Source organism: Pseudomicrostroma glucosiphilum (assembly GCF_003144135.1).
Source record: "Pseudomicrostroma glucosiphilum strain MCA 4718 unplaced genomic scaffold BCV69scaffold_7, whole genome shotgun sequence".
In the NCBI taxonomy this organism is placed as follows: domain Eukaryota; kingdom Fungi; phylum Basidiomycota; class Exobasidiomycetes; order Microstromatales; family Microstromataceae; genus Microstroma; species Microstroma glucosiphilum.
The window spans coordinates 180,124-205,070 of record NW_020289919.1 but is presented as its reverse complement, the minus strand read 5'-3'; the positions used below and the strand labels follow the sequence as shown (position 1 = coordinate 205,070).

Here is a 24,947-nt window from a genome sequence, read left to right as displayed (position 1 = left end):
CCCTCCACGGCGGGCACATCGGACAGGAAGAAGTGGCTGAGGGAGGACGCACCATCTTGACCATCTCCCGTCATTGACCCCAGCACTCGTACCAAGGATGGCATCTATAGACGCCATTGCCATCCAGAAGCGGCCTCTGCCACTCGCAGATGGCCAGCCAGATCCACTCACCCAGCGCAAGTTCATCAAGAAGACGGCCAGGGGCAAAGTCATCCGCGTCTTACGAGAGCGCTACCTTCGAGATGACATTGCCTGTGGCTCCCTCGCCTGCCCTTCGTGCTCTGCCATCTCGAAGAGGCTACCAGATCTGCCTATGCCTTCTCTTAGCAAGACTGGTATCACCAGCAATCGAGCGGTAGGCATCGGCAAGAGACATTACCTCCTCATCGACACCAACATCATCCTTCATCAGATGGACCTCCTGGAGTCGATGCATGGCGTCAGCTCGTCCACAGCTGCCTCATCGTCTTCCTCTACCTTGCCCATACCATCCTTTGTCGACATTATCATCCTGCAGACTGTATTGGAAGAGGTCAGGCATCGTTCTTTGCCCCTCTACAACCGCCTGATGGACATCGTCAAGGACGCAGAGCACGCTGCCAGGATGGGAAGGAGCGAGAACACGTCCGAATCACGGCGGTGGTGGGTGTACTACAATGACTTCTCGAAGCACACTGCCGTGACTCGAGAAGAAGACGAGTCGCCCAACGATCGCAACGATCGGGCGATTCGGACAGCTGTCGAATGGTACAGCTGCCACCTGCGCTCGTTTTCCGGCACAGGAGGTGCCGCGGACACCCTAGACGTCCTCCTCGTGTCAGACGATGTCGACAATGTCAAGAAGGCCCGCGCTGCCGGACTGCCAGCGATCAATCTCCGAGAGTATGTTGCCGGCATGCCGCAGAGTGACAAGCTGCTGGACCTCTTCGCCTCTCGATCCTCAGATGGCGGGAAGCGGACCGGCGCGGGGGTCCTGTATCCTGAGCACCTGCCCCCGACGCAGATCAATGCTGCTGTCAAGTCGGGTCTTTTGCACTCCGGCTTCTTCAATGCCAATGCATACAACTTCCTGGAGGGCAGCGTCAAAGTCAATGCATACGACAGGCCAGTGCTGATCCTTGGCAGAGACAGTATGAATCGGGCAGTCGATGGCGACATTGTGGCCATCGAGATGCTGCCGGAAGCAGAATGGAAAGCACCCGGTGAAGAGGTCCTGGACGCCGACAGCGCCAACAAGAACGACGATGCCGAGGCCAGTGGAGGAGAGGAAGATGAAGAGGAGAGCGAGGAAAGTCGTCTGGAGAAGAAGGAGAAGCGAGATGCTGCAGCAGTGGCAAAGTCAATTGAAAAGGAGCGCAGGCCAACTGGAAAAGTCGTAGGGATTGTCAAGCGCAACTGGAGATCTTACGTCGCTCACGTCGATGCTTCCTCAGTACATTCGAGCGCCCTGAACACCCTTGGGGCTCAATCACTCTTTGCCACTCCGGTGGACCGCAAGATCCCTCGAATCAGGGTCCGTACAAGACAGGCAAGTGAGCTCATTGGCAAGAAGATCCTCGTCGCCCTCGACGAATGGAGGCCCACAAGTCGCTACCCCGATGGTCACTTTGTCCGATCCTTAGGCGCTACCGAGAGCAAAGAGGCTGAGCAAGAGTCGCTGCTGCTTGAGCACGACGTGCCGTATCGCCCTTTCAGTCGAGCCATATTGGACTGTCTTCCACCCGAGGGCGACTCGTGGGTCGTTCCACCAAAGAATGAGTCGGACCCTGCTTGGCGCGATCGTGTTGATCTCAGGGGTGAGAACATCTGCAGTATCGACCCCCCTGGGTGCCAAGATATCGACGACGCCCTTCACGCCAAGATGCTCTCCAATGGAAGAATCGAGTGTGGTGTTCATATCGCCGACGTGTCGTACTTTGTCATGCCAGCAACGCCCATGGACGCAGAGGCTGCTTCGAGGGGGACTACGGTCTATCTGGTTGACAAGAGGATCGACATGCTGCCTCATCTGCTCGGCACGAATCTGTGTTCTCTTCGCCCCTTTGTAGAGAGGCTGGCCTTTAGCGTAATCTGGGAGATGGACCCAAAGACGGGTGAAGTTCTGGCAGTCCGCTTCCACAAGTCCGTCATCGCAAGTAAAGCAGCCTTTACGTACGAAGAGGCGCAGATCCGGAAGGACGATAAGAGCAAGACGGACGACATCACGGTGTCGGTGCGATTGCTGAACGATATGGCCATCAAGCTCAAGGCAAAGAGGATGGCCGCTGGTGCCCTCAACCTGGCCAGCCCAGAAGTGCGCATTCATCTCGACTCGCCAGAGGCGGCAGGACCTATTGACGTTGAGCAAAAGGAAATGAGGGAAACGAACTCGCTCGTAGAAGAGTTCATGTTGTTGGCAAATGTCACCGTAGCAGAGAAGAACTACCAGACGTACCCTCAGACGGCCGTCCTGCGACGACATTTGCCCCCTCCACGTACAAACTTTGAGACTCTGCAAGACATCTTGAACAAGCGTCGAGGGATGACACTGCAAATCGACTCATCTGGCGCTCTAGCAGATAGTCTCGATCAGTGCGTCGACCCAAAGGAGCCGGCCTTTAACACCCTTGTGAGGATCATGGCTACGCGTTGTATGCTCTCCGCCGAGTACTTTTGCTCTGGCTCCGTCCCCCGAGACACGTTTGGGCACTACGGCCTGGCTTGTGGCATGTACACCCACTTTACCTCTCCTATCCGACGCTACGCCGACGTCCTTGCGCATCGCCAGCTCGCAGCTTCCATCGGATACACTTCACTGCATCCGAGCTTGAACGACAAGACGCACGTAGACGATGTGCTCAACGTCGTCAACAAGCGCCATCGTGGTGGTCAGATGGCGGGCAGAGCCAGTGTAGAGTTCTACGTTGGGCTGGCAATTGCCAAGAAGAACGAGGCAGAGGGAGGCAAGAGCAATCGCGTTGGCACTGGGGAGGTCAAGTTGAGGGAAGAGGCATTCGTCATTCGAGCCTTTAGGAATGGAGTAGCGGTATTCGTCAATGCTTTTGGCTTGGAGGGGCTGATCACCTTCAAGCAGGATTGCGAGTACGATGCCGAGAACTACGTCGTCAAGGTACCGGCTCACGTTTCAGGTCTCTCCAAAGACATTGAGCTGGGTGTCTTTGACAAGTGCACCGTCGAGATTGGTGTCGAGAAGGACAAGAGCACACAGAGAGGGAGGGTAAAGATGGCGCTGGTTCTATAATTGTATGAAGACAAGGAGGGGAACGCAGAGCTTGAACGAATGGTATTAGTACAATGCAAGGCCACCGGTGATGCGGACGGCTTGAAGTCCGTATAGTGTGATAGAACTACGCCCAGAGATCGTCCTCTTCGCCTTCTGCATCTTCATCGTCCTCCCCTTCTGCATCCTCCTCCTCATCACCCTCTGCATCCTCGTCGTTGCCAGTATTGTGACTCTGCGCAGGTGTCTGCGCCTCTTCATCCACGTCCATGTCTTGCGACGAGGGCTTCTCGGAAGAGGCGGAAGAGATGGCCGCCACGCCTGCTGCATGGGTGAGGAGGGCAGAGCCCCGTGGAGCTTCTGCGGCTGAAGACGTTCTGTTACTACCGCTTCCCTTGCCTTTGGCTCCACCGGCGCGCTGCTGCTGTTGTTGCTCATTTTCGTCCTCGGCCTCGGCTTCAGCAGCGGCAGCAGCAAGATTGTCCCTCTCCCTCTCCTGTTCTCTCCGATGAGCTTCCACCTGATCGCCTTGTCGAGCCTCCTTCTCCCGATTCGCCTGCAATTGTTCCCTCTCTTTCCTCTCCTTTCTCTCCTCCTTGACGGCAGCAAGTCGACTCCTCTTGACGTCCCTCTCGTGAGTGAGACGCTTGAGTGCGTCCAGCTGACGCTTCTTGATGAGGGCATTGAGCGTTTGATCCGCTTCTGCCTGCTTGCGACGCAAGAGCGAGTCAATCTCGCGACATTCAGCCTCGAGCTGGTCTTCACGAGCCTTCTCCTCGCGCACTTCCTCGTCCAGATCTTCCTCTTCCTCTTCGTCCTCTTCTTCGTCGCCTGAGCCATTGGCATTGCCGGCGTCTCCGTCCGCATCGGCATCGCCGTCTCCGTCTCCTGCAACGGCAGCATCGTCCCAGAGGTCTTCGTCTTCGCTGACAGCTCTGCTTTGGCTCCTACCATTGCGGATGTGACTAGCAACGCTGCCTGTTTCGCTTCTGACGTCCTCTTCGTCGTCATCTTCGCCCAAAGCAGCTTCCAGCTCGGCTTGCAGATCTAGATCCACATCGTCATCGCCGCCAAAGGTAGAGCCTTCACCCATTTGAGAATCGAGGTCCCCACGGTCATCTCCCTCATCCATTTGAGAGGCCATATCCGTTTCGCCATCATCCATGTCAGGGTACGGCGTGCCAGCGGTCGAGGCTCCGTCTGCCGCATCTCTGCCCCGCCCGCCAGCCCCACCGCCGTTCTCCTCCATGTCGATCTCGGCGGCATCGACCAGCTCGAAGGAAGTGCTGGTAGCCTTGGAATCTTCGGCTAGTAGCCGCTGCACTTCCTGCTCGACCGTCTCTGTCGTCTGCTTCTTCTTGGCCCTCTTGCGGAAGCGACGTTTGCGAGCCCAGCGCATGGGAGGCGTGATGCCGTGTGGGTAGATGAAGTCGTCTACGTTGAAACCATCGTGCTGTCCCGCAGGGCCGCTCAGACCGTCCTCCCTCTTCTCGGTTGGCTGCACTTCTGCCGTCACTTCGCTCTCATCGCGGATGATGTGGGTCGCGAGGAGCATCTGGCTGATATCGCCGACTTTGAACATCTTGCGATTGTCGAGGGTCTTGTGAGATTCTATGATTGAGGGAAGATCCACGAGTCGAGCAGAGAACATGTCCTGGCCGACTTTGAACATGGCCCGGCGGGAGTCTAGAAGGAGTCCTCGCAGTCGTCAGAAGGGCCGCCCTCTCTTCGATACCCTCTGACCTCCCCACTCGCGCCTCTCACCTTTGAACTTCATCGAGATCTCCTCTGAGTCTTCCGTGCCCACCTCCCTCTTCCGTATCCGCTCTTTTAACCGATCTGCAACATCCCCTTCCGGCAGCCTCAGTATCAGCTGTTCTTCGAATGCCATTCCTTCTCCCGTCTCGTCATCACTACTGTCCATCTCCCGATCTTCGAATCCTTGCATGTAGGCATGAGTCTTTGGCTGCCCAGCTCGAGAGGTCCTGCCCGGAGCAGACGACTTGAGGGACAGCTTGAGCCGTCTTGCTCCTGTGTTAGCTGAGGAGGCATTGGAGCGTTGCCTGTTGCGTAGACTCCGTACTGCGATGGAGGGCGAGGCAGCGGCTGCTCCTGAGGTGGAAGCCCGACGAAGATGGGACGATGGACCCGAGCCACTTGCTGCCCCCGCTGCTGACGCGAGGGACTCGTTCGTCAGCGGAGCAGGGACCTGGCCCGTCGCTCGCCATGATGGCTTGACAGTACGGCCAGAAGAGCGGGTACTTGCATCGCCTGAGGTGCTCTCCGTGGGCGAAAAGGGAGGAGCGGGTGACTCGACAGGCGGAGCATCCTGTCCTGATACAGGAGGCGCGAGAGGAGGAGGAGCGGGGTCGGTGGTGGGAACGCCAGACGCGGGTGTAGGAGGAGGAGGATCTGTACCCTGATTTGGAGCCGACGGCAGAGCAGAAGGCCTCCTTTGGGCCTCCTCGCCAGTGTCCATGTGTCCAGTGAGGCCGTGAACGAGGTAAAGCTGTAGGAAGAAGGAGGAGGCTTGGGTACGGGTCGAAGGCAGGCGCATCTCAGAAGCGGAAGTGGACTGACCTCGGCCATGCATGCCGGCGGAGACAGGCGCGGAATGGCGCTCTCAACGAGGCGATACCGACGTCGAGACAGCACTCTGTCCAGCACGCACATGGAAGAGCAGCTGTCACAGAATAGCATTCTCGGACTCTGGGAAGCAGGGGGGTTTGTATCCTGGCAAAGGTGATTCCCAATTGTCACAAGTTTCTTTGGACTTGCAAAGGCCGCGCATTACATGGAGAATTCTTGAGAGTGATCAACTGTCATTTCTCTGACGAGGAGCTCGGTACTAACAGCAAACAGGTCCGCAGAGGAGTAACACACACGTATACACACTTATGTACAGCGCCCACATGTGATCGGGGTCGCGTGCAAGCTGTCGAGACGTACTAGTCCGGCCAGAGCATGACTGCAGTTCTGTATTTCGTCATATGGTCACCTGCCCTGAAAATGAGCAGAGGCTCTGATCACGGTTGCTTCCAGCCCTGCTCTGCGTAGGTGTGCCTGTCAAGACCTCATCGCTCCGGAGTGCTCCGACGATCACACCCTCATCACCCGCTTTGCTGCGCGCGCATATCCATTCAGGAACTCATCGCAGAAGGGTCACAGTATATAGACTGTCTGCGACTGAGCATTTCCCTTTCCTTCCCCCTCCCACCTCACTCATTCGTCCCTCCTCTGGTCATAGCTCGCCATCTCTCCACTAGTCAATGCCCTCTCCACTAGTTCATCACCCTCTACCTAATGCTTCTTCGAAATACCATTCGCTACTGGTGCACCTCCTCCATCACGATACTCCTCTTTGCTCTACCCCCTTCGCACTGAACATCGCCGTGTTGGCAGGTCCAGCGGGTCTACACTACATAAAGCTCCTTCCACAACGAAAAGGTGAGGGCGACTGCAGCACCCAGAGTCAGAGAAGAAGCCCACCTATACTCATCACTCAACATATCATCATAGTTGCACCACTCACACCACAGACGAGCTCACTCGGTCGCTCCACCACCGAGTGTGCAAGCTATCACCTACAATATGCTACGCTACATCTCGACTGGTGAGTCCCTTTTCAGCACATGAAGTTTCCAACCCCTCGTTGCTGACTTCTATCCTGCTCAATGACATCCCTCAGAGGCCATCACGAATTTCAATAAACCCAACGCCCGTGCTGAGTCAGTGGGCTACGACGTAAGGCACCCTACATCTTATCTCGTGAGTAACATCGTAGCTGCTGATCGTTGAGCAAGAGGGCAGTTGCTGACGATCGTTTTCCCAATAGCCGCGACAGCAGCGCCACTAGCAGCATCAGCAACAGCACCAACATCTGCAACAGCGGCCTCAACATCGGCACCACCATCTTGAGCAGCACCGGCGGCGTCGGCTCTATCTCGCCCAGCCAAAGGCAATACCGCACGCCTCTTGAACTTCATGGCCATGTATGCCGAGCAGGATGTCTGGCATACACATGACAATTATGCCCCTGAAATTCGAGGTGGATGCCTTCGCCAGCATGCCTTTGGACGACTGGCTCGTCAGTTGCCTTGAACGCCAGCCAATGCTGAAGCCACTGCCTGTGCGGGTCACGAAGACCATGGTGGTCAAATGAGAGAATGCCAGGATTGCGCCCATCGAGGCGGCACTCCTACTTCTCTGCTCTATGGGTAGCATTTGCCTGAACTCGGCAACCTACGGAGGCCTGACACCCTGGCGCCAATTGCTGTGCCCTCTGAAGCCGAGGAGCTGAAGAGGACGGTCTCCGACGTCTGTGGTCCCTCCCGATCGGAAGAAGGTCCAATCGACTGAAATCTCCTTGCCCAGACACTCCACCTAGTCAGGGAGACTGCGAGCGAGCTCCGTGCCGACAAGACACCCGCTCAGCTGCTGCAGTCTGTGGCACTGTACGCTTTGGTACCCAGTCGAGGAATGCATGTCCTGAAAAACGTGACGGCTGAGGATCTGACAGGGCAGGCCACACGCTTCGGACCTCTTGCCGGCCCTGGACTTTGCGCGGTCAAGCATGCAACAGCCTGGGTTTGTGGGTTCCTGTTGTTCAAGGTACAGAGAGTCTCAATCAGCTCAAGCGCATCGGTGCCAGCGCAGACATGTGGCCACTGACAACTGGGTGCCACATGGACGAGCTGTCGCTGCTGTGCCCACCGCTGAGAGATACGATCATGGCAAAGGGAGACACCCTCAAGTATCTGGTGCTACACTCGGCCAAGGTACACGAGCTTCTCGTCGAGCGCGACGGACTGCAAGAACGTCCGGCGGCTCTCAAAGTCAGTAGCGACAACGACTACCTAACTACGAGGAAGCTCACACAGCTCGCAGGGACGCTACACTTGGCAAAGGTAGGCTCGAAGATGATGTCGACAATGACAGTGTTCCACGCCGGTTGCATAAAGTACAAGGGCGAGCGTGTAACTACGTGCCGACCTGCACTTGCTCTGCGTCTACTCTGCCTTGAAGCGTTGCATCCTCGATTGTCACGCAAGTCGAGAGGACGAACTTGCTGCGGATGAGCTTCTGCGCCGGACGCAAGCTACCTCCGTCGAAGTCAGGCTAGAGTCATGCATCGCTGAAGTGCGACACCGGCATCTACAGCTCCACTGTGCAGTACACTCTCTGCAGCACCTGCCAGCTTCAATCACTCACGCCAATTCGCCAGACCATGAGCTCTGGGAGCAAGAAGAGAAGTGGCGCCGACAAGGGCAAGCACTGGAGCAGGGGCGGCAGGACATCATCGCGTCGCCTGCGGAGGAGAGGAAGGAGCAAATCGCCGAGCTGATGCAGATCAGCAACGATACCCTCGACAAGCTCCCACTTCCGGCTGATTTTGAGCGCGGAGTCAGCGAACCAGCAACAGTCGAAGCCTGGTGCGACTGGTTCAGAGGTCTCCTCCCCGGCCAGCATGCTCGGCAAGTGGCTGCAGGATCTCGGGTATCGAAAGGGGCCGACTACGCTGCGGCGCGACCTCAGCGGGTCATTGCACCTCGAGAAGCCGCCCGTATTGTCGCAGAAGGTCGCTTTCGTCGCAGCCTGACGCCTTTTGGTGCTCGCGTCTTTGTGGCTAGCACCGCCCAGACCTCTGGCTGTCGACGGGGAGTCAGCTGGTTCTTGTGCTCAAAGTGCCAGGCGACCGCGCTGCTGAAGGTACGGACAGCGTCATTCCTGCACATCTGCAAGAATGACGAGGAGATTATCAATCCGGACCACCATTGCTTCGACAAGCGATACGTGGAATCTCCATGGCAGGTCGACTGGCTCGTGCGGGGTGGATGGGTGGAGGATGATGAGTGGCCTGTGGGGGAGGATGAGTTCTTGGAGGGCTGGGAGGATGGTAGCCGCCTCCACACCTGGACGCCATTTTCGCCGGGTGTGGTCCAGATACTGCGGGCAGAAGGAATTGGGCTTTAGGACGCAAAGCAGCTAGTCCAGGACGCCAGGCGCAACGATAGCCGGTTCAAGTGGCCAACTATTCTCACCATGAACGGTGAGCCCCACCCTCAATGTGCGCCTCACAGTGAGCATATGCGCCACTCTTACGCTTGGTCCGGATAGCCCTGGCTGCCATACATGGGCAAGCCACAGTGGAGCGGGAGAAGCGTCGGATCAGGGAGGAAAGGCAGAGGAGGTGTAAGACGATTCCGGTACGCTATAACACTCGCAGGACAATCAGCCATTTCAAATATACCTTGTTCGACGATAGGGACGTAGCCTACCCGGCGCTTCAAGGTAGCTGCTGAATCCCGTGCCTTCACCAGTGATAGTCTCGCACACTACGTCCATGACATCGATCGCCTGTATTTTCATGGGCCACAATAGCATCACAGACATACTACGCTCGAAGAACGAGAGTTTTACCTACTTCCATGATGACGACAGCGTGAACGCCTGCGAGCTCGTATCACTCCGTGTGCACCTTCACTCAGCGAGCCTTTCTGGTGGCGCTTGTATGAGCATACGAGAGGACTGACACTCCACCGAGACCAGCATGCAAGCTCGCTGCAGCACTGCACGCGCGTACTGTGGGCGTGATCGTCATCAGCGATACCCCCTGGCCGTTCAGCAAGTGTCTGTCCCCTCTCGAAGTCGGAGATGCATGAGTGAAGAAGCCTTTGTCTTGAAAGTACATGTACGTTCTGAGGAGAGCACCTTTCATCCAAGAAGGCAATCTCCTTTCGAGGGCATCATAGCTCAGTTGGTTAGAGCGTCAGCTTAACAGCTCATACTGTTCGCTGAAGGTCTGCGGTTCGAGCCCGCGTGACGTCAAACACCTTCTCTTTTGCTTCTTCCGAAGCTGATCTTTTCTTTTTAACGAGACCAAAGTCGTCTTGGTGTGCTGCGAAAACTGGCGTGGAGGCGGCGCGGGCGGAGGCGCTTCCGCTCAAGCCACGCAGGCCCACACGCGCACGCGCCCGCTTGACTGGCACTGGGCGCCCGGCAGGCAGTGAGCGCTTCTTCGCATCGACGGCTGGCTGCGTCTCCTTCCGTCGCAATCCACCACCACCAGTGTGCATACTCAGCTTCCTCTCGCCCCACAGACTCTTCCTCTCCCCTGACGACGTGAAGTAATCGAAGCCACCGAACACTCTCATCCTCAATTACGTCCGCCATGGCCACGAATGCTGCAGGAGGCGGTGGAGGCGGTCCAGCCGATTTCATCGGAGCTCTCATCAGCCTCGTGTCCAAGTCGGACATCCGCTACCAGGGTCTGCTGGCTCAGATCGACCCCGTCAAGGCCACCATCGCCCTCGAGCAAGGTGAGTGGTGGGGCGCAATGTGCAGAGCCGTAGCGACTATCGCGCAACAACCTCGCTGACTGTGCTGTCTTGTCTTTGCCTTCACGTTTGCCCTCCAGTGCGTTCGTATGGAACGGAAGGAAGACTAGCTTCGCAAGGAAAGCCTCAGGATGAGATCCCACCCAGCAACAACACATACGAGTTCGTCACCTTCCGTGCAGCAGACGTCAAGGACCTTCGCATCGATGACCCTCACCCACCCAAGCAACAGCAGCAACCTCAGCAAGACTTTGTAGACCCTGCCATCCTCGGAGTGAGTATTCAGACGGTAGCCTTGTGACTTGGCAGCCCCTTCGATATGATGAAGCATTTTACGGATGTAAAAAGGAGCCTTCGAGCTTCATGTACACCGAGAGCGCATAACCCCATGTGGATGCTTCCGTTGCCTTCCTTCTGATCGTTCATGGGTGCAAAGCGGGGAGCGGTAGAGACTGTAGGCTGTCGGATGAGATGCGCCAGATCAACTTACCAGGTGCTGACAGTCTAGACCACACTTCCTGATCCCTCGCAGACTAGCCCGCCCAACACTCGCTTTGGGGGCGGAGTCCCCCCACCTGGTCCCTACGGTCCTCCTCCCGGTCAATGGGGCCCACCGCCTCCTCACCCAGCAGCGTATGGTGGTTATGGTCCCGGTCCCTTCATGGGACCGCCTCCGCCTCACTTTGGCGGACCAGGAGGACCTCAGATGCAACGACCGCCTCAGCCTCAGCCTGCATCTCAGCAAAACACTCCTGCTCAGGCGCCTGCAGCACCTGCAGCACCTGCAGCTGCAGTCTCTTCACCTAGCAAGCCCGCTGCAACGAAGACAAAGGCTGCTACATCCGCACAAAAGACAAACGGCGCACTCGAAGATGCCTCGAAGCCTGCACAAGTAGACTCCGACAAGCGCAAAGCTGCCGACAAGGCTGCTGCAGACCAGGTCGTCGCAGACCTGGCCAAGCTGAACGTAGGCGATCAGAAGCCCAAGGGCGAGACTGCGGGAGCAGCGACAGCAGGCACTACGTCTTCTCAACCTCCCAAGTCCTCGGCAGCTCGCTCGCCCGTGGTCAATGCAAGTCTGCCTGCCAGACCCGCTGCACCACGAGGCACCAGTGGTGGCATCCCTGGCTCCGCTAATCGCGCTCCTCGCGGACCTCCAGCATCCGTCTTTGACAATGGCACCTCCCGCAATGGAGCTGGCCACATCGATGTCCCTTCGTCCGACTTTGACTTTGAATCGGCCAATGCCAAGTTTGCAAAGGAAAAGGCCGAGGCAGAAAAGGGTGGCAATGACGATGTGCTCGAGGCGATCCCACCGCCAAAGGAGGAAGGCAAGAGCTTCTACGACAAGTCGAGCTTCTTTGACAATATTTCTAGCGAGGTTCGCGAGAGGCACGACCGAGTCACCTCGCCGCGACAGGAGAGGGGAGGAATTACTACTGGTTTCGATTCCGAAGGACGAGGAGGTGGGTCTGGTGGCTTTGGTGGTGATGGCGCTGCGAGGGGTGGGAGGGGAGGAGGGCGTGGTGGTGGACGTCAGGCCCGCTTCGAAGAAGATCGAAAGAATCTAGACACCTTTGGTGAGGTGGGATCTTCTCGAGGTGGGGGAAGAGGCGGACGTGGAGGTAGAGGACGTGGCAGAGGTCGGGGCCGAGGAGGACCTCGAGGGGGTGGCGGAGGGGCTAGGATGGATGCCTGAGGGAGGGCGACCAGTAGGGGAGGCGCAGAGCAAGCGAAGGGGTCAAGAGGCCGGATACCGGGAGGGAGAAATGTGATGGGAGTCTCGACCTGGCTGAGCCGATGAGCGAGACGCCTGCGTACCTGTTCCTCCGTAGTCTTTCGTTGCCTCTACCTGTCACCGCGCATACGCTCTCTCTCTCAATAGCACAATGGTGATCCGCCCTGTACAACGTCAAGACTTGCCTGTGCAGCGTGGGGCGGGGGAGGTTCGATGCTCTCTTGCACCCAGCACACAGAAATAGCCTCGTCGAGAAGGCCAATCTGTCCGTCCTTTGATGATTAGTTCTCGCCATGACCAGTGACACCGTCACTCTACTCCACTCGGAGAAGGCATACTGCAAGATGTTCTCCCCCTACTGTGACCGCCTCACCATGCACAGATCCGCCCTGCCGCACGCGGGGAGCAAAAAGCTCGCCCACCGCTCGTCACTCGGACTGACGACGGGCAAAAAGAAAGCTCCCAACGAGGGGCTCGAACCCTCGACATCTTGATATTCCTAAGATTTGTGGACATCTCTACAAAGTAAGAGTCAAGCGCTCTACCAACTGAGCTAGCCGGGATGGAGCAATTGATGGAGGTGTAGTCCAGGGGAAGCGTATATATACCAATAAGCTCTGAGGCGTACGAGAGCGGAGGCTTGTAGGCTGGTCGCGAGCGGAATTGAACGCATGGACGCCTTCGCACGGGCGCGTCTCGCTTGCTGCAGTGGAGGAGCGGTGAGCGTCGCGACGGCTCATGAGCAGGTCAGTCAGCACAACGATGCTGAGTCGGCCGTATACAGAGCGGCTACGGCGGAGGATTTCGACAGCAGGAAATCTCGCAGAAGCCACAAACACACACCATGACGCACAATCAGGCCGCCAATCTCGCAGCAGCTAACAGTAGAGCAGTACTCCCCATCTGCGTGGGTGCGTCTGGATTGGTATCTCGAGGAGCCATCTAATGCGGGACAGGTTCGACCGGCTCAGTCCCGACGACTACTGCGCCCGAGTAAGCTCCGCTTCGCATCGTCCTTGCCGCCATACAGATAGTCATCCACCCCGTCTGAGCCTTGAGCATCTTCTCCGTCCAGGTCTCCTAATGTAAAGGAAGCAGACCCGCTAGGCTGTCTTTGCAGACCATTCCTCGACGATTGCGAGACTGTCCGCCGCTTTTGTGAGTCTCCCTCCTCCGCGTCCAACCAGCCCCAGCCCTCTCCTTCAGGTTGCCGCGAAGCGTGACCATTGCCCCACTCTTGATGAGCTCCCCTCCTTCGACCTTCTTCCTCGGCATTCATCCTCGCCTCTTCTTCATCCTCCTCTACGAAACTGTCCAAGACCTTCTTCGTCTCTCTATAGATGTACCAGCTCGTGATCGCTCCTAATAGACTAGCTCCAATGATCGACGCCACGCTGAGCCAGGACTTGCTTGCTGCTTGCCCATTCTTGCCAGACTGGATGGCTTCGAAGGCTTTGCTTCCCACAAAGACGTGGATCAGGAGCTTTGGGGTAGTGCAGAGCGTGGCGAAGATGAAGAGGGGTAGCGACACGGAGCTCGGCCGGAGGGATGAGAAGAAGAGATTTGACTGCGCAGGGGAACGGGGTGAAATGGCTGCCTTCCCCGTCAGACCAAGCCAACATAGACGCAATACTGCGCAATCCGCAACTCACATAGACAAATGGAAAGGGACATAGCTGAAGGTGAAGAAAAGCAAAAGTCTAAGCTCGCGTATCCCTCCTGAGCTGATAGCATCCCCTTCCTGTCCTTGCCTACTCACCCGTATAAGAATCGCCATCTTCCAGCCCTTGCGTTCTACCGCCTTCTCCATCGCCCTCCACTCCTTTCCTCCTCTGACCTCCCTGATCCAATCAAAGCGATCACCATATCTCGCCAGCCCCCAACGGCCGACGAGGAAAGAGGCAGTGGCGCCCGTCAGGCAACCTCCAGCTGCAATTGCCCATGCCAAGAGCAGTCCATGCCCCTCGCCTGACTCCGGAGACCCAAATGACAATCCACAGACTGTAATCGAGGTCCCATAGCCGACCAGGGGCGGAAAGGAGAGCACTGTGATGATGAGGATCAGGAGACTGGGTCCAAAGGAGGAGTGGGAAAAGTACAGGGCGAAACCGGACAGGTACTCGAGTATGCCGTGGGTGCCTATCCGAAGGACCGTCACGATCAATGCTAAATACGCCACTGCAAAGAAGAAGAGGATCGCCTTTGCCTTGAGCGAGAGTCCACGAAAGACCTGTAGGGCGTGATAGGCGAGGCGTGTGAGGTGGGCCGGCACCTGGGACAAGGGGGGTAACCGCATGTGGGCCGATGCTGCCGAGGTCGAGAGACTGCGAGCGGTTGAGGAGGAGGAGGAGGAGGAGGAAGGATGGAGCTGACTACGGCCCCTCGATGGAGGAGGCATCGTAGAGGAGCTGAGTAGCGGTGTAGCTACGCTTGCGGGAGCATTCAATGTCGTCGTAATGATGGCAATTGGTCGTGGTGGTGGTGGTGAGCAATCAAGGGCTGCCGGTTGACAGGGAGAGCAGCCGTCCAAGGCTCCGTCCGAGGTGCCGCCGGGGCCAAGAGGCGGCGTGCGTGCGAGATTGCTGCCGGGGGAGACGAGCCTCCACTGCAGCCGCCGACGCCGCCCACGCTTCTGCTTCCGCCCCGCTGCCTCGCCCGCCCGGTGGCCCTCGCTTGGCGCTGCTCACCCCAGTGACCAAAGATTTAGGGCTGCCATCCCCCATTGGCCCTTTACATCCTGCCATCATATCCCACGCCATCCTATCGTCAGCATATCGCCATCTCACAACATAGCATCCTCCCCTCTCAAAGACTGCTGGCTCACCTCCTCGGTCCCTCGGGACTTGTCAGCCAGTCCTCCGGCTACAGTCAAGATCAGGCTAGGCCTCCCTCCCTACGTCCGCCACCCTTTGCCGCCTCTGATCGTGACTGCTCTGACATATTCGCACGGTATCGTCCGCGAGCCAGCGGCGTCTAGGCAATCGGCTTTGCCTCAATTCGACTCCTAGGCTCAATATGGCGGCCGAGGTCTCTTCTCCACACTCCTCCCGCCCAGGCTCAGACGCTAGCAACCCGCACCAGGACCTTTACATTCCTCCGAGCAGATTGAGCCTCTCCTTGGCCTCCGACCCAAGACGGCCTGGAAATGATCCATCGACATCGTCTGGCACCAACGGTACGGGCAACGCCTCAAATCCGTCACCCTACACACCCCTATTTGGCTCAGTGGAATTCTGGACCCGGCGGGAGCAGGCAGACGTGGAGCGGGGAGCACCTCTACAGGCCGCTTCCATCCACCGAGCTGCGGAGGTAGCCAGATGGGAGTGGATCCAAGCTCATCGCACCAGGCTGGAAAGGGAAAAGAGGGATGACCCCATTCAGACACAGCCTAGTCGCGCTGGCTATAGCTTCCTCCCGTCCTTTAGCACCTCTTACTCAAACTCTTCCTACTCCGGCGGCAGGTCAATGCCTTGGCGACAGGCAGTCGCAGCACCTAGAGAACCACCCGTCGCATCATCGTCATCCTCTCCCCCATCATCCATGGAGGTCACTGCTAGTGGCCCGGTGACACACCCTCGCTACAATGCCCAGGCCTCCCTTACAGAGGGACCCACGCTTCCTCGTCCTTATATCGACGAGTCTTCTGTGATCTCCGGGTCTGAAATGTCCTCCTTGGAAGACAGGCTACAGCGCGAGGACATCGTTTCGACTCGGGGCCAGACTAACGCACACTTCCAGAGTCCTCTTCAAGATTCGACCACTGCTTTCGGCAGTCGTCAGAGCAACGAGACTAGCCAAGCCAACCAGACTTCTGACTTTCTACCGTCGCTTCGGCGTACTTCCCTCCAGCGTCACCGAGATCAGAGGCCCTTGATGCCCAGAGAGGCTCAGAGTTCTCGCTTCTTGGCCAGCGGCGGTACACTCCACGATGACCTCACAGCTTGGAACCACCTGTGTCGAGACTTGGCCATCGCCGCTGGTATCTCGCCGGACGAGGATGGACCCGGCGAAGAAGAGGCCAGAGTTGCTTCCACATCGTCTCGCAGCATGTTGCCATTTGGTATCGAAGCCGGACCTCGCGGACTACCGCATCCCATCTGGGGCAGACGATATTTGGGACCAGCAGGAACTTGGCTGCGCGCTGAATTGCTCGCTAGGGGTCGCGAGGCGGCTGGATTGCGAAGCAGCGATGGTGTCACGCCGGCCTCTGCCTTAGCCAATGAGTGGAGAGCTACCGTTCGCAATGCTAGGACGGCCGTGGGAGGTGGATCAGGCGTCGCTGCAAGTAGGCCTGCTGACCGCACGACAGGTGGCCCTTCTGCTACGAGCTCTGCGGATCGCACTAGTGGGGATTCAGCTGAAGCGGGAGCTCCTACCGTACCTCGCCATCCTACAAGCGTTGTAGGCACTCCGAACGTCAACGATTCACTGGGCCTACCCGCTGTAACGCTTGACGGCAGCCTCACGGACCCATGGGCAGCCAGTCTAGCCCGCAACAACGAATCTTTACGACCACCGCCGACCCTCATTAGCCCCACCCCACCACTCACCGCTCCGATAGGCTCAGGCAGACCGCCGCACTCTGTACAGCCCACTCATCCTAGCCAGACTCCAGCAATGCGGTCGAGCGGCAACGATCCTCTTCCGGATTCCGCCTTTCACGTTCCGGCCGCTGCCGCCTCTCCTCCGCAACGAACCGCTGCAGCAGAAGAAGTCGCTCGACTGGCTCGTAGCGCCCGAGCGCTGCGTGAGAATCTCCGGAACAGTCGTCAGCCTCGACGACTAGGGGTGGGAGAGTCCTCGCCGAGTTCGTCTGTCTCGACCGATATCGCTACTTCGCCCGCTGCAACTACCACACATGGGCAGCGCATCTCCGACGGAAACGGCATGCGGCTTCTACGGCGGCTGAGGGCATTGGACGGACTCGAGGATCGCAGAACAGATCGAAGTGAGACCAATTCAGCAAATGTGGCCGAAGTCTTTCCTTTTGATTCTGCTCCGAGACCTCACGAGCTCTTTCCATGGTACTCGCCACCGTCACGCGGTCAAGAGCTGCCCTCAACTTCAAACTCTCGAAGCCAGTCTGACTTCAATGATGCTACCGCCAATCCGACAGACGATCCTGCCAATCTTGATCCTGATGGTGATGCTGTCGGCCAAGACTGGTATCGCGGCGTCAGGGCTCGGATGCAAGGCTCACTTGCTGCTGCTGCTGCTCAGGCAGCTCGAGACGATCCAGACGGAGAGCGAGTCCCTCGAGAAGTAATTGTCAGTGGGGATGAAGATATCTCGACAAGGCATCGTAGCGGTAGGAGATCTCGAGGTAGAGGAGAGGACGCTGAGGTAGACGATGAAGGCGCCGCCCGTCGCCAGAGAAATCGGACAGCCCTCGTCATTGCCGACGGAGATGACACTACGTCAAGTTCTAACCCTTGGCTGGCTTCGGCGACTACGACTGCCCCTCGAAACGTCGCCGAGGGATGGACTCTTGTGAGCAGTTCTGGGCAGAGTCCTCCCTCTCCCCCGATGCCACAGAGTCCCGTCCGAGCCACCCGCGATGAAGGCTCGGATAACGTCACGATGTGGTTCCGTGGACCTTCTGGCAATCGCGGGCTCTCTACGAGTCCGAGTTCGACCGAAGAGCCACGGACAGACGCTGTCACTCTCAGAACAGAGGGAATGATGCCCAGGTCTATCCGGTCTCCGTTGCGACCGATCAGTGCCGAGACAAGTCAGCCCTCGACAGCCGAAATCCAGGCAGCCTCTGATCCCAGAACGGTCAGAAGGCCACAACGCTTGCGTTCTCTCAACGAAGACGACCTAGTGCTCGCCAGCGGCAATCTAGCAGCGCAAGATGCTGCAAGACCTTCCCGAATGCATCAGCAAGTAGCCGCAATTGGCAACGAGCCTCGGCCCATTCCGACCTGGTCTTCCCTCGCCCGACGAGCCGAGTACTGGGGTGCTGGACAGCCATCGAGTACTAATACCGATGCAAACCCCAGTGCATTGCAGGCCATCTCTTCGGCTCCCAATCTCTCAGTCTTCGATCTTCATCGAGATGTCCCCATCGATGAGCTGAGGTCACGTCAGCTCGCAATCTGGCACGCCTCTCAAGCCGAGCACGTAAATCGACGTTCATCAGGCGATGGGATACTGGCGGACGTCATGACAGACGAACCGGAAGAAGCAACCCCACAGGAGCTCTCCAATCCAGTCGATCAAGATTCAACAACCTCTCCGATGCATCGAAGCTCATCTGCTGTGGCTGCTGTTCAGGACCGGATGGCCGACGTCTCTAGCCGCCTTGAAGCGGAGCTGAGGGAACGAGAGGAAGAGTTGAGGGCTTCTGCTGAGCGACTGACAGAGGAGCTTGCGAGGCGAAGAGCGCGTATCGATGAGCTTCGACAAAGAGAGGGTCGTATTGGGAGAGTTCTGGAATCTAGCGAGGCTGCTTTGAGAAGGGTACAAGATATGCAATCATCTGCAGGCCAGACTGGTGACGCGATCAACAGTAGGACTGAGCATACTACTGTCTCTCCGGCAGCCACTCCTGCTGATATGCTATCGGCAGGACAAAGGCCACCAGCCGAGCCCGTGAGCCAGACAAGACCACAGACATTAGCGAACTCATCACTCGTCAGACGTCGCACCCTGCGCGATTCTGCTCCTCAGCTCCGGGGTCCTAGGGCTCCCCGTGGCGGCTTCAACTATCTCGAGCGCACTGTGGAGACTTCAAGAGAGACGCCGCCAGCGGCGGAGAGCCGGACTGCTTTCGCTCCTCTCATGCGACGTTCGGCTTCATCGTCCTCACTCGCACTCTCGACGTCGAGCACTGGCCGAGAGAAGGACGAAGACCAGAACCGGTCTACGCTGCAGTCGCCTGGGCCCACCTCTTCTCGTCGGTGTCTGGACGATTCGATCCTGGCGTCACCCCTCGCAGCACAAGCTTTACTTCTCAGCCATCCCCCACTGCGCAGTCTCATCACCGCTGAAGACCAGCGTCGTCTTGATGCAACATCGGCACTCATCGTCGAAGCAATGGATTCGGCTGGACACTCTGCCTATCGTGATGCCGTCCTATCGGCTCATCGGCGACGCTTGGAGAATTGGTCGCCTGCCCAAATTCCACTGTCTAGCACCACTATGGAAAGCTCCTATCCACTGCGATTCGAAATCAGTCGTCACATGAGGTCAGACGAGCCCAGTGATCAAGGTAGCATGCCTGCGACTACATTAGCACGGATGCGCAATGTTCTTCGTAATGATGAGAGCAGCGTGAGCTTCGATGCTAGCCGTGGTACTGAGGTGGTCCTTCGGTTTCTAGCCGCCATGCCTCAGTCTGGAGCATCCCGGGACCCTGCTCCTTCCTCAAGCCACCTGACGACTACTAGGACGCCATTGATGGCAAGTCTCACTGCGCAAGATGGCGGGGTGTCGCCGCTATCCGGCCCTTCTATGAGCAGACTCGAAGAGGAGCAGGCGTGGAACACAGCTCGAGCGAGACTCATGACAGGCAGCAGCAACCCCGTGACCCCTCCAAGCATGGGCGATGTCACGGAGAGCACTCTGCCTGCTCCTGAAGCGGCTACTCAGGCCGCATCGTCTAGCCCACTAGCTTCTCCCCCTGCTGGGCGCTCGGTAGCTGGGAGTGTGCCTGCCAATATGCCCCAGATCCCTCGCGGTCTGACCGATAGGGAGACCTCTGTCATCCGTCACATACTAGCGCTCAGAGGCACGGCATCGACTGTCGCAGAAAGGGTTTCCCAACTCTCGAGGCTGTCAAACGACGACATTTCTGTCATTCGTGGTCTCGCGATACGGGCAGCCTTGCCTCCAGGCTTCTTTGCTGTTCAAAGCCAATCTTCAGCCGCGACACCCAGGGTGGGCGGTCTTGGAGATGTTGCAGCGGGGAACGGTGCAGTGAACGTCACACCCTCGGCTTCAGGCACGGATCCTGTCCCGCCTCGCCTAGCTCGCTCCGAACTGCCTTCGCTGCTCTTCACCGAGCCAGTTCCACTCACAGAAGAGCAACTTGCCCTCGTCAAGGAGCTTTGCGTGCAGGTCTGTCCCGATGACGATGCGCGACCGACCGCGAGCGCCCAAGTTCTTTCCCTCGTTGCAAAGGACAAGGTGGACCGCTTCATCGCTCTCAGGGCTCAGTCTTTTGCGCAGGCAGCTACGCACAAGGCTAGCGCAGAGGGGCCCGACAGTCAGGGACCGGTATTCGCCCTCAGCAGCCTTATCGTCAAGGCCCGAGAAGCGCCCAGCCCGCTTCAAGGCCCGGATCAAGGTGGGGACGTTGGTAGAGCGAACGAAAGTGGGGCCGGTAGTGGCTCTGCCATTCCGGCTCATGCCTCTAGCACCAGTCCGCAGCAGAGCACTTCAAGGCCTCCACTACAGTCTTCAACAAGCCCATCCGTCGATGCAGCTCGACGGGAGCCCAGAAATCACATCCATGCCCTAATCTTCTTTAGTATATCTCCTATCACGCGGGAGCAGCTTGCCGAATGGGACAATGTCCACAAGACGGACGCCATTCGCTATCTCCGGACACTCAGGCGCGAGAGGTCCAGTCGACATCACGAAGAAGACAGAGGTTCAAGGAGCAGACTGGAGCCGTGGGAGCTAGATCCATTGAAGGACTCTGAACAGGAAGAGCGGGATCTGGGTGATCCAACTGCTGTTGCTCGACGACGGGAGGAGATGCACAGGGCGGACGATGCCGGGGTACAGAGGTTGTTGGACGCTCGAGAGGCTGCGGGTGGCTCTACCTCTGATTCGCGGTCCTTGCCGCAATTGCGCCCGGCGGCCATATTCCCTATTGATCTAACGCGAGGCGGAGCCATCGTGAATCTCGAGCAAGAAGGTCTGCGTACGCATGGAGATGCGCAACAGAGGAGGCAGCGACCCATTGGCAGATACATGGCCATCAAGATCCTGGCTGGGGACGGGCCGGTCGGGAGTGCTGCTCGAAGAGGCGATGCGGATGATAACACTGCTGTGAGCTCAGCGCCAGGTTCTGAAGCCGCCGCTGCCACCCGGCGCTGCATTGATCTCTTCTACATTGGTGTTAGGGGTTGGCCTGCTACTGGCACTGGTAGCCAGGATGGGCGATGGCGTGACTGAGGTTGGGAGAGAAGTAGGCCCCAAGGCGCTCCACACTGCCTCATGACATCGACTGGTACGCTCCTGTCTTTTCATCCTATCCATGCTCGCGTCAATGATCTCCATACACACCTGCCGTTTCAGCTACCCTACGCGGGGGCTTCGCAATGCGGCGGCAGTCTAGGCCGTGGCGTGAGTCTACCGTACCTCGGCTCTGCACTCCGCTTCGCCTCCACCTCGGGAGCGGCAAGTCGCGTGGCCTGGGACTGGAAGACGGATGGCCGGCAGGGGGCGCAGGGACCTCCTCCCCTCGCCCTTCGCCTTCCCTTCGCGGCTTGGCGACTGCCTCACTTGTCATCTGCCACCTCATCCCTCACACCTCTACCTCTGTATACCATTCCCACCTCGGGAGATAGAGAACACTCACAGCCCGCAGTCATGGCAACCAAGTTCCTCTCCATTGCGGGCATCTCCACTGTAGCCCTCCTCTCTGCCCTATACCCCTTTGTCTACCCCAAGCTCAAGACCCTCGGCTACGTTGGGCGCGAGCTGGGAGAGTTGAACAATCAGCAATGTAGGAAGATCCCTTCGTTGAGGAGTTGTGAGGATACATGGCTGCATGAGGATACCGGCTACTTGTACGCAGCGTGTGGAAATAGCATCGACGATAGGATGACCTGGTTCCCTTGGTGAGTTGAGTCGCGAGTGAGCTGCGAGGGACGCGGTCATTGATGCTGGGCCCACCCCATATCGTCTTTCTTCACCAGCAACGACCACTGGGATGCCCTCAACCGTCCCAACAGAGACTATCTCGCTGTCCTCGACACGCGATCCACAGAGGGCGACTTTGAGTCACGCACTCGAAAGGTTCGCCTCGAGGGTTTCCACGGCCTAGCAGGCGAAGGCTCCTTTACCTCGCACGGCTTTGGATTCTGGACCGACCCTACCCCAGGGTCGGACTTGATGCGCGTCTTCCTTGTCAACCATCGTCCTTCCCTTGACGGACTCATCAATGCTCTTATCCTCGACGAGACTACAGGCGCCAATTCGACGATTGAAATCTTTGAGACGCGAGTGGGCAGCGATGTGGCTCAACATGTCCGGACGGTTGCGCACCCGCTCATCAGGACACCAAACAATGTTGAGCCCACGGGACCGGACACCTTCTACGTCACCAATGACCATCACATCAAGAGGGGCAAGAAGAAGGCGCTTGACGCCATCTTCCCCTGGACAGAGGTAGTGCACTGCGATACCAGAGGATGCAAGGTCGTCTTAGACGGCTTGACGTTCGCCAATGGCATTTCCCGCGGCGTAGCCCCAGGTGACGAAGAACTCTACTACGTCTCAGCGACTGCCTCGGACAAGCTTTCCATTTTGCAGCGTCAACCGCACGACAATTCTGTCGTTCTACAAGACACGGTCAAGTTCCCCTACCTCACCGACAATCTCTACACCACCAAGTCTGGTGGTGTGTACATTGCCTCTTTCCCCTCGCTTCACTCCCTCTCGACACACTTTGCGACGCCTAGAAAGGCCGGCGCACACAGCCTCATTGCCAAGCTCTCCAAGAACACGGGTGGGAAAGATGCCTTTTTCGGAGAAAAGTACAAGGTGGAAAAAGTCTTTGAAGACGATTCGACGAGTGCTGAATCGCCTAGTGGGATTACAGGAGTTGCCGTGGATGAGTCTACGGGCAAGATTTACCTTGCGAGCTTGCTGCAGGAATTCATGTGGGAATGTGACCTCTATGAGGAGCCGGTGAAGATGAAGTTCTAAGGTGGAGATGACGGGAGTGTGGGAGAGAGAGAGAGAGAGCGCTCCCTCTACAGAAGCGAGAGGGACGCAGAGAGTAGCGCAAGAGAATTGCGACATGATCGTTCTCATCTTTTGAACACTAGGAACGTTTTGTATGCAGATGTAGCGAGGCCAAAAGATCGCATACGATCGAATGAGATTGTCTTCCGAACGACCGAAAGAACGAATAGCATTGTCCTCTCGCCTCTCCCGATTCGAGCCTCCCTTTACTCGCTGAGAAGGTCCCTGATGCTTTCAAAGTACTCCTTTGAACCTCCACTGCCCAACCTCTCCTCGATCTCTTCCCTTGTGAGCCAGGCGTATTCCCTTCCTTCTGCGCCCTTTGGTGAGCCAGATACCAGATGGGCTCGCAGAAAATAGGTCTGTAGGGGCGGATCACGATGGAAAGGAGGGTGTACATCAGCATGATCATTCGGGCTCTGTCTCTCTAAGTGCCTGTTGGCTCTTGCTCTCCTGCTCACCTTGTCCGATCCTACCCCGTTCTTTCCTTCCACTGGCCGCGGCATGACTCCAATGGGCAAATGGCTCACAAGCCAGATGTCGAGCTTCTCCCCCAATGCCTCCTTAACCGGCAATGTAGCAACACGATGCAGTGTCTCCTTCTTATTCAGATCCACTCCCCTCTCTGGTAATCTCCATTGGCCCGTCGCAGGATCCTTGAAGAGGAGGAAGAGACATCGATCCAACGCCCGCTCTAGACTAGTAGTGTCATTGCTCTCATCCGCTGCCGTCTTGCGCGGAACAGTTGCGTAGAGCTCTGCATCTGGATCGGTAGCAGTGGCTGTATCGCCCACCGAAGCAGCGGTCTCTGTCGAGGGTGGGGCAGCTTGACCTTTACCCTTGCCTTTTCCATCTACCTCCTTCTTCGATGATGAGGAGGAAGGAAAGTCCAGGTGGCTCCTTCTGTAGCTCTCCTCGGCGTCGAATTTAGTCTCTGCTGCTGAACCTTTTCTAAAGTAAAAGTCTTTGGCAAAGGGTTGGGAGAGACGACGGGTGAGGGCGTGATTGTACTCGAAGTAGGCTGATTCGAGTGGTGTGGGCGAGCGAAGGATCAGAGGCTGGCGAGAGAGGAGGAGAGAGACCTTGACATTGTCGCTCTTCTTTCGAGAGGGTGACAGAGGGGGGGTTGTAGTGGTTGTGTTTTGGCCTTCGGTGAGGGCGGCGGGGGAGGTGGTGGTGGAAGTGAATGTACGGGAAGAATTGGAGGAGGATGCGGCAGCCGAAGCAGACGAGCCCTGACGAGCAACTGCTCTGATCGACGAACGCAGAAGCGACGAGGAAGAAGCCGAAGATGCCATGGCGGGTAGAGCTAGCGGCTTGCGTACGAAGAGGTGGGTGTTGGTGAGGATGCTCCGAGTAAGGTGGTACCTTGTGATGCTCCTGCCATGGGGAAAATCAATGCTTCCTGGGTGGGCTGACCGAGTGACTTTTGTCGCCCTGCATCTCCCGCACCGCGCGCTTCGGGGCGGAGGCGGGGCGCCTGAATGCTGATGACGGCCACCACCCAGCAGCTCCACCTCGTCCATCGTCGTCGTCGTCGTCGTCGTCGTCGCAGCCTCACCTTCTGTTCATCCCGATTGACCTCGGACATCGACGTTGAGCACCCCATACTCACCATCACACTGCTCACTCACATCGGTCACCTGCCCCTTCACACGTCTCCGGCACCTTTGCTTCCTCAGCGCAAGTACCCCTCTGGCCCTCGTCCTATCTTCCTCCCCGCCTCGTA

General features: G+C 57.7%; 8 protein-coding genes and 2 non-coding genes across 10 annotated transcripts; 6 read left to right on the top strand and 4 right to left on the bottom strand.

The window, feature by feature from the left end:
- The first annotated feature begins 63 nt into the window (after positions 1-63).
- Positions 64-3,393, top strand: BCV69DRAFT_282807 (putative DIS3 3`-5` exoribonuclease required for 3` end formation of 5.8S rRNA). Its single transcript, XM_025492481.1, has one exon. The coding sequence runs from the start codon at positions 98-100 to the stop codon at positions 3,239-3,241; it is 3,144 nt and encodes a 1,047-aa protein (XP_025347757.1). The 5' UTR covers positions 64-97; the 3' UTR covers positions 3,242-3,393.
- Positions 2,984-5,747, bottom strand: BCV69DRAFT_282806 (hypothetical protein). Its single transcript, XM_025492480.1, has 2 exons — positions 4,985-5,747; positions 2,984-4,906 (listed from the first exon to the last, which is right to left on the bottom strand). The coding sequence occupies exons 1-2, from the start codon at positions 5,697-5,699 to the stop codon at positions 3,348-3,350; spliced, it is 2,274 nt and encodes a 757-aa protein (XP_025347756.1). The 5' UTR covers positions 5,700-5,747; the 3' UTR covers positions 2,984-3,347.
- Positions 5,748-7,950: 2,203 nt separating this feature from the next.
- On the top strand, positions 7,951-9,193 carry BCV69DRAFT_299077 (hypothetical protein; the record flags this gene model as incomplete). Its single annotated transcript, XM_025494296.1, has 2 exons — positions 7,951-8,127; positions 8,246-9,193. 2 exons carry the CDS (start codon positions 7,951-7,953, stop codon positions 9,191-9,193), a joined length of 1,125 nt encoding a protein of 374 aa, XP_025347755.1.
- A 769-nt stretch (positions 9,194-9,962) lies between these two features.
- Positions 9,963-10,048, top strand: BCV69DRAFT_t24. The gene has a single exon. It is a non-coding gene; the product is annotated as a tRNA-Val (tRNA).
- A 231-nt stretch (positions 10,049-10,279) lies between these two features.
- Positions 10,280-12,472, top strand: BCV69DRAFT_282803 (hypothetical protein). The gene is made up of 3 exons (XM_025492479.1): positions 10,280-10,539; positions 10,638-10,831; positions 11,090-12,472. Exons 1-3 carry the CDS (start codon positions 10,392-10,394, stop codon positions 12,254-12,256), a joined length of 1,509 nt encoding a protein of 502 aa, XP_025347754.1. The 5' UTR covers positions 10,280-10,391; the 3' UTR covers positions 12,257-12,472.
- Positions 12,473-12,754: 282 nt separating this feature from the next.
- On the bottom strand, positions 12,755-12,858 carry BCV69DRAFT_t18. The gene has a single exon. It is a non-coding gene; the product is annotated as a tRNA-Lys (tRNA).
- Positions 12,859-13,181: 323 nt separating this feature from the next.
- Positions 13,182-14,795, bottom strand: BCV69DRAFT_282802 (hypothetical protein). Its single transcript, XM_025492478.1, has 3 exons — positions 14,055-14,795; positions 13,948-13,971; positions 13,182-13,862 (listed from the first exon to the last, which is right to left on the bottom strand). Exons 1-3 carry the CDS (start codon positions 14,691-14,693, stop codon positions 13,263-13,265), a joined length of 1,263 nt encoding a protein of 420 aa, XP_025347753.1. The 5' UTR covers positions 14,694-14,795; the 3' UTR covers positions 13,182-13,262.
- Positions 14,796-15,310: 515 nt separating this feature from the next.
- Positions 15,311-21,421, top strand: BCV69DRAFT_299074 (hypothetical protein; the record flags this gene model as incomplete). The annotated part of the gene is made up of 1 exon (XM_025494295.1): positions 15,311-21,421. The coding sequence occupies one exon, from the start codon at positions 15,311-15,313 to the stop codon at positions 21,419-21,421; it is 6,111 nt and encodes a 2,036-aa protein (XP_025347752.1).
- A 417-nt stretch (positions 21,422-21,838) lies between these two features.
- On the top strand, positions 21,839-23,179 carry BCV69DRAFT_308286 (calcium-dependent phosphotriesterase; the record flags this gene model as incomplete). The annotated part of the gene is made up of 2 exons (XM_025494705.1): positions 21,839-22,089; positions 22,168-23,179. 2 exons carry the CDS (start codon positions 21,839-21,841, stop codon positions 23,177-23,179), a joined length of 1,263 nt encoding a protein of 420 aa, XP_025347751.1.
- A 245-nt stretch (positions 23,180-23,424) lies between these two features.
- BCV69DRAFT_299072 (hypothetical protein) lies at positions 23,425-24,516 on the bottom strand (the record flags this gene model as incomplete). The annotated part of the gene is made up of 2 exons (XM_025494294.1): positions 23,425-23,580; positions 23,680-24,516. 2 exons carry the CDS (start codon positions 24,514-24,516, stop codon positions 23,425-23,427), a joined length of 993 nt encoding a protein of 330 aa, XP_025347750.1.
- Positions 24,517-24,947: the final 431 nt, after the last annotated feature.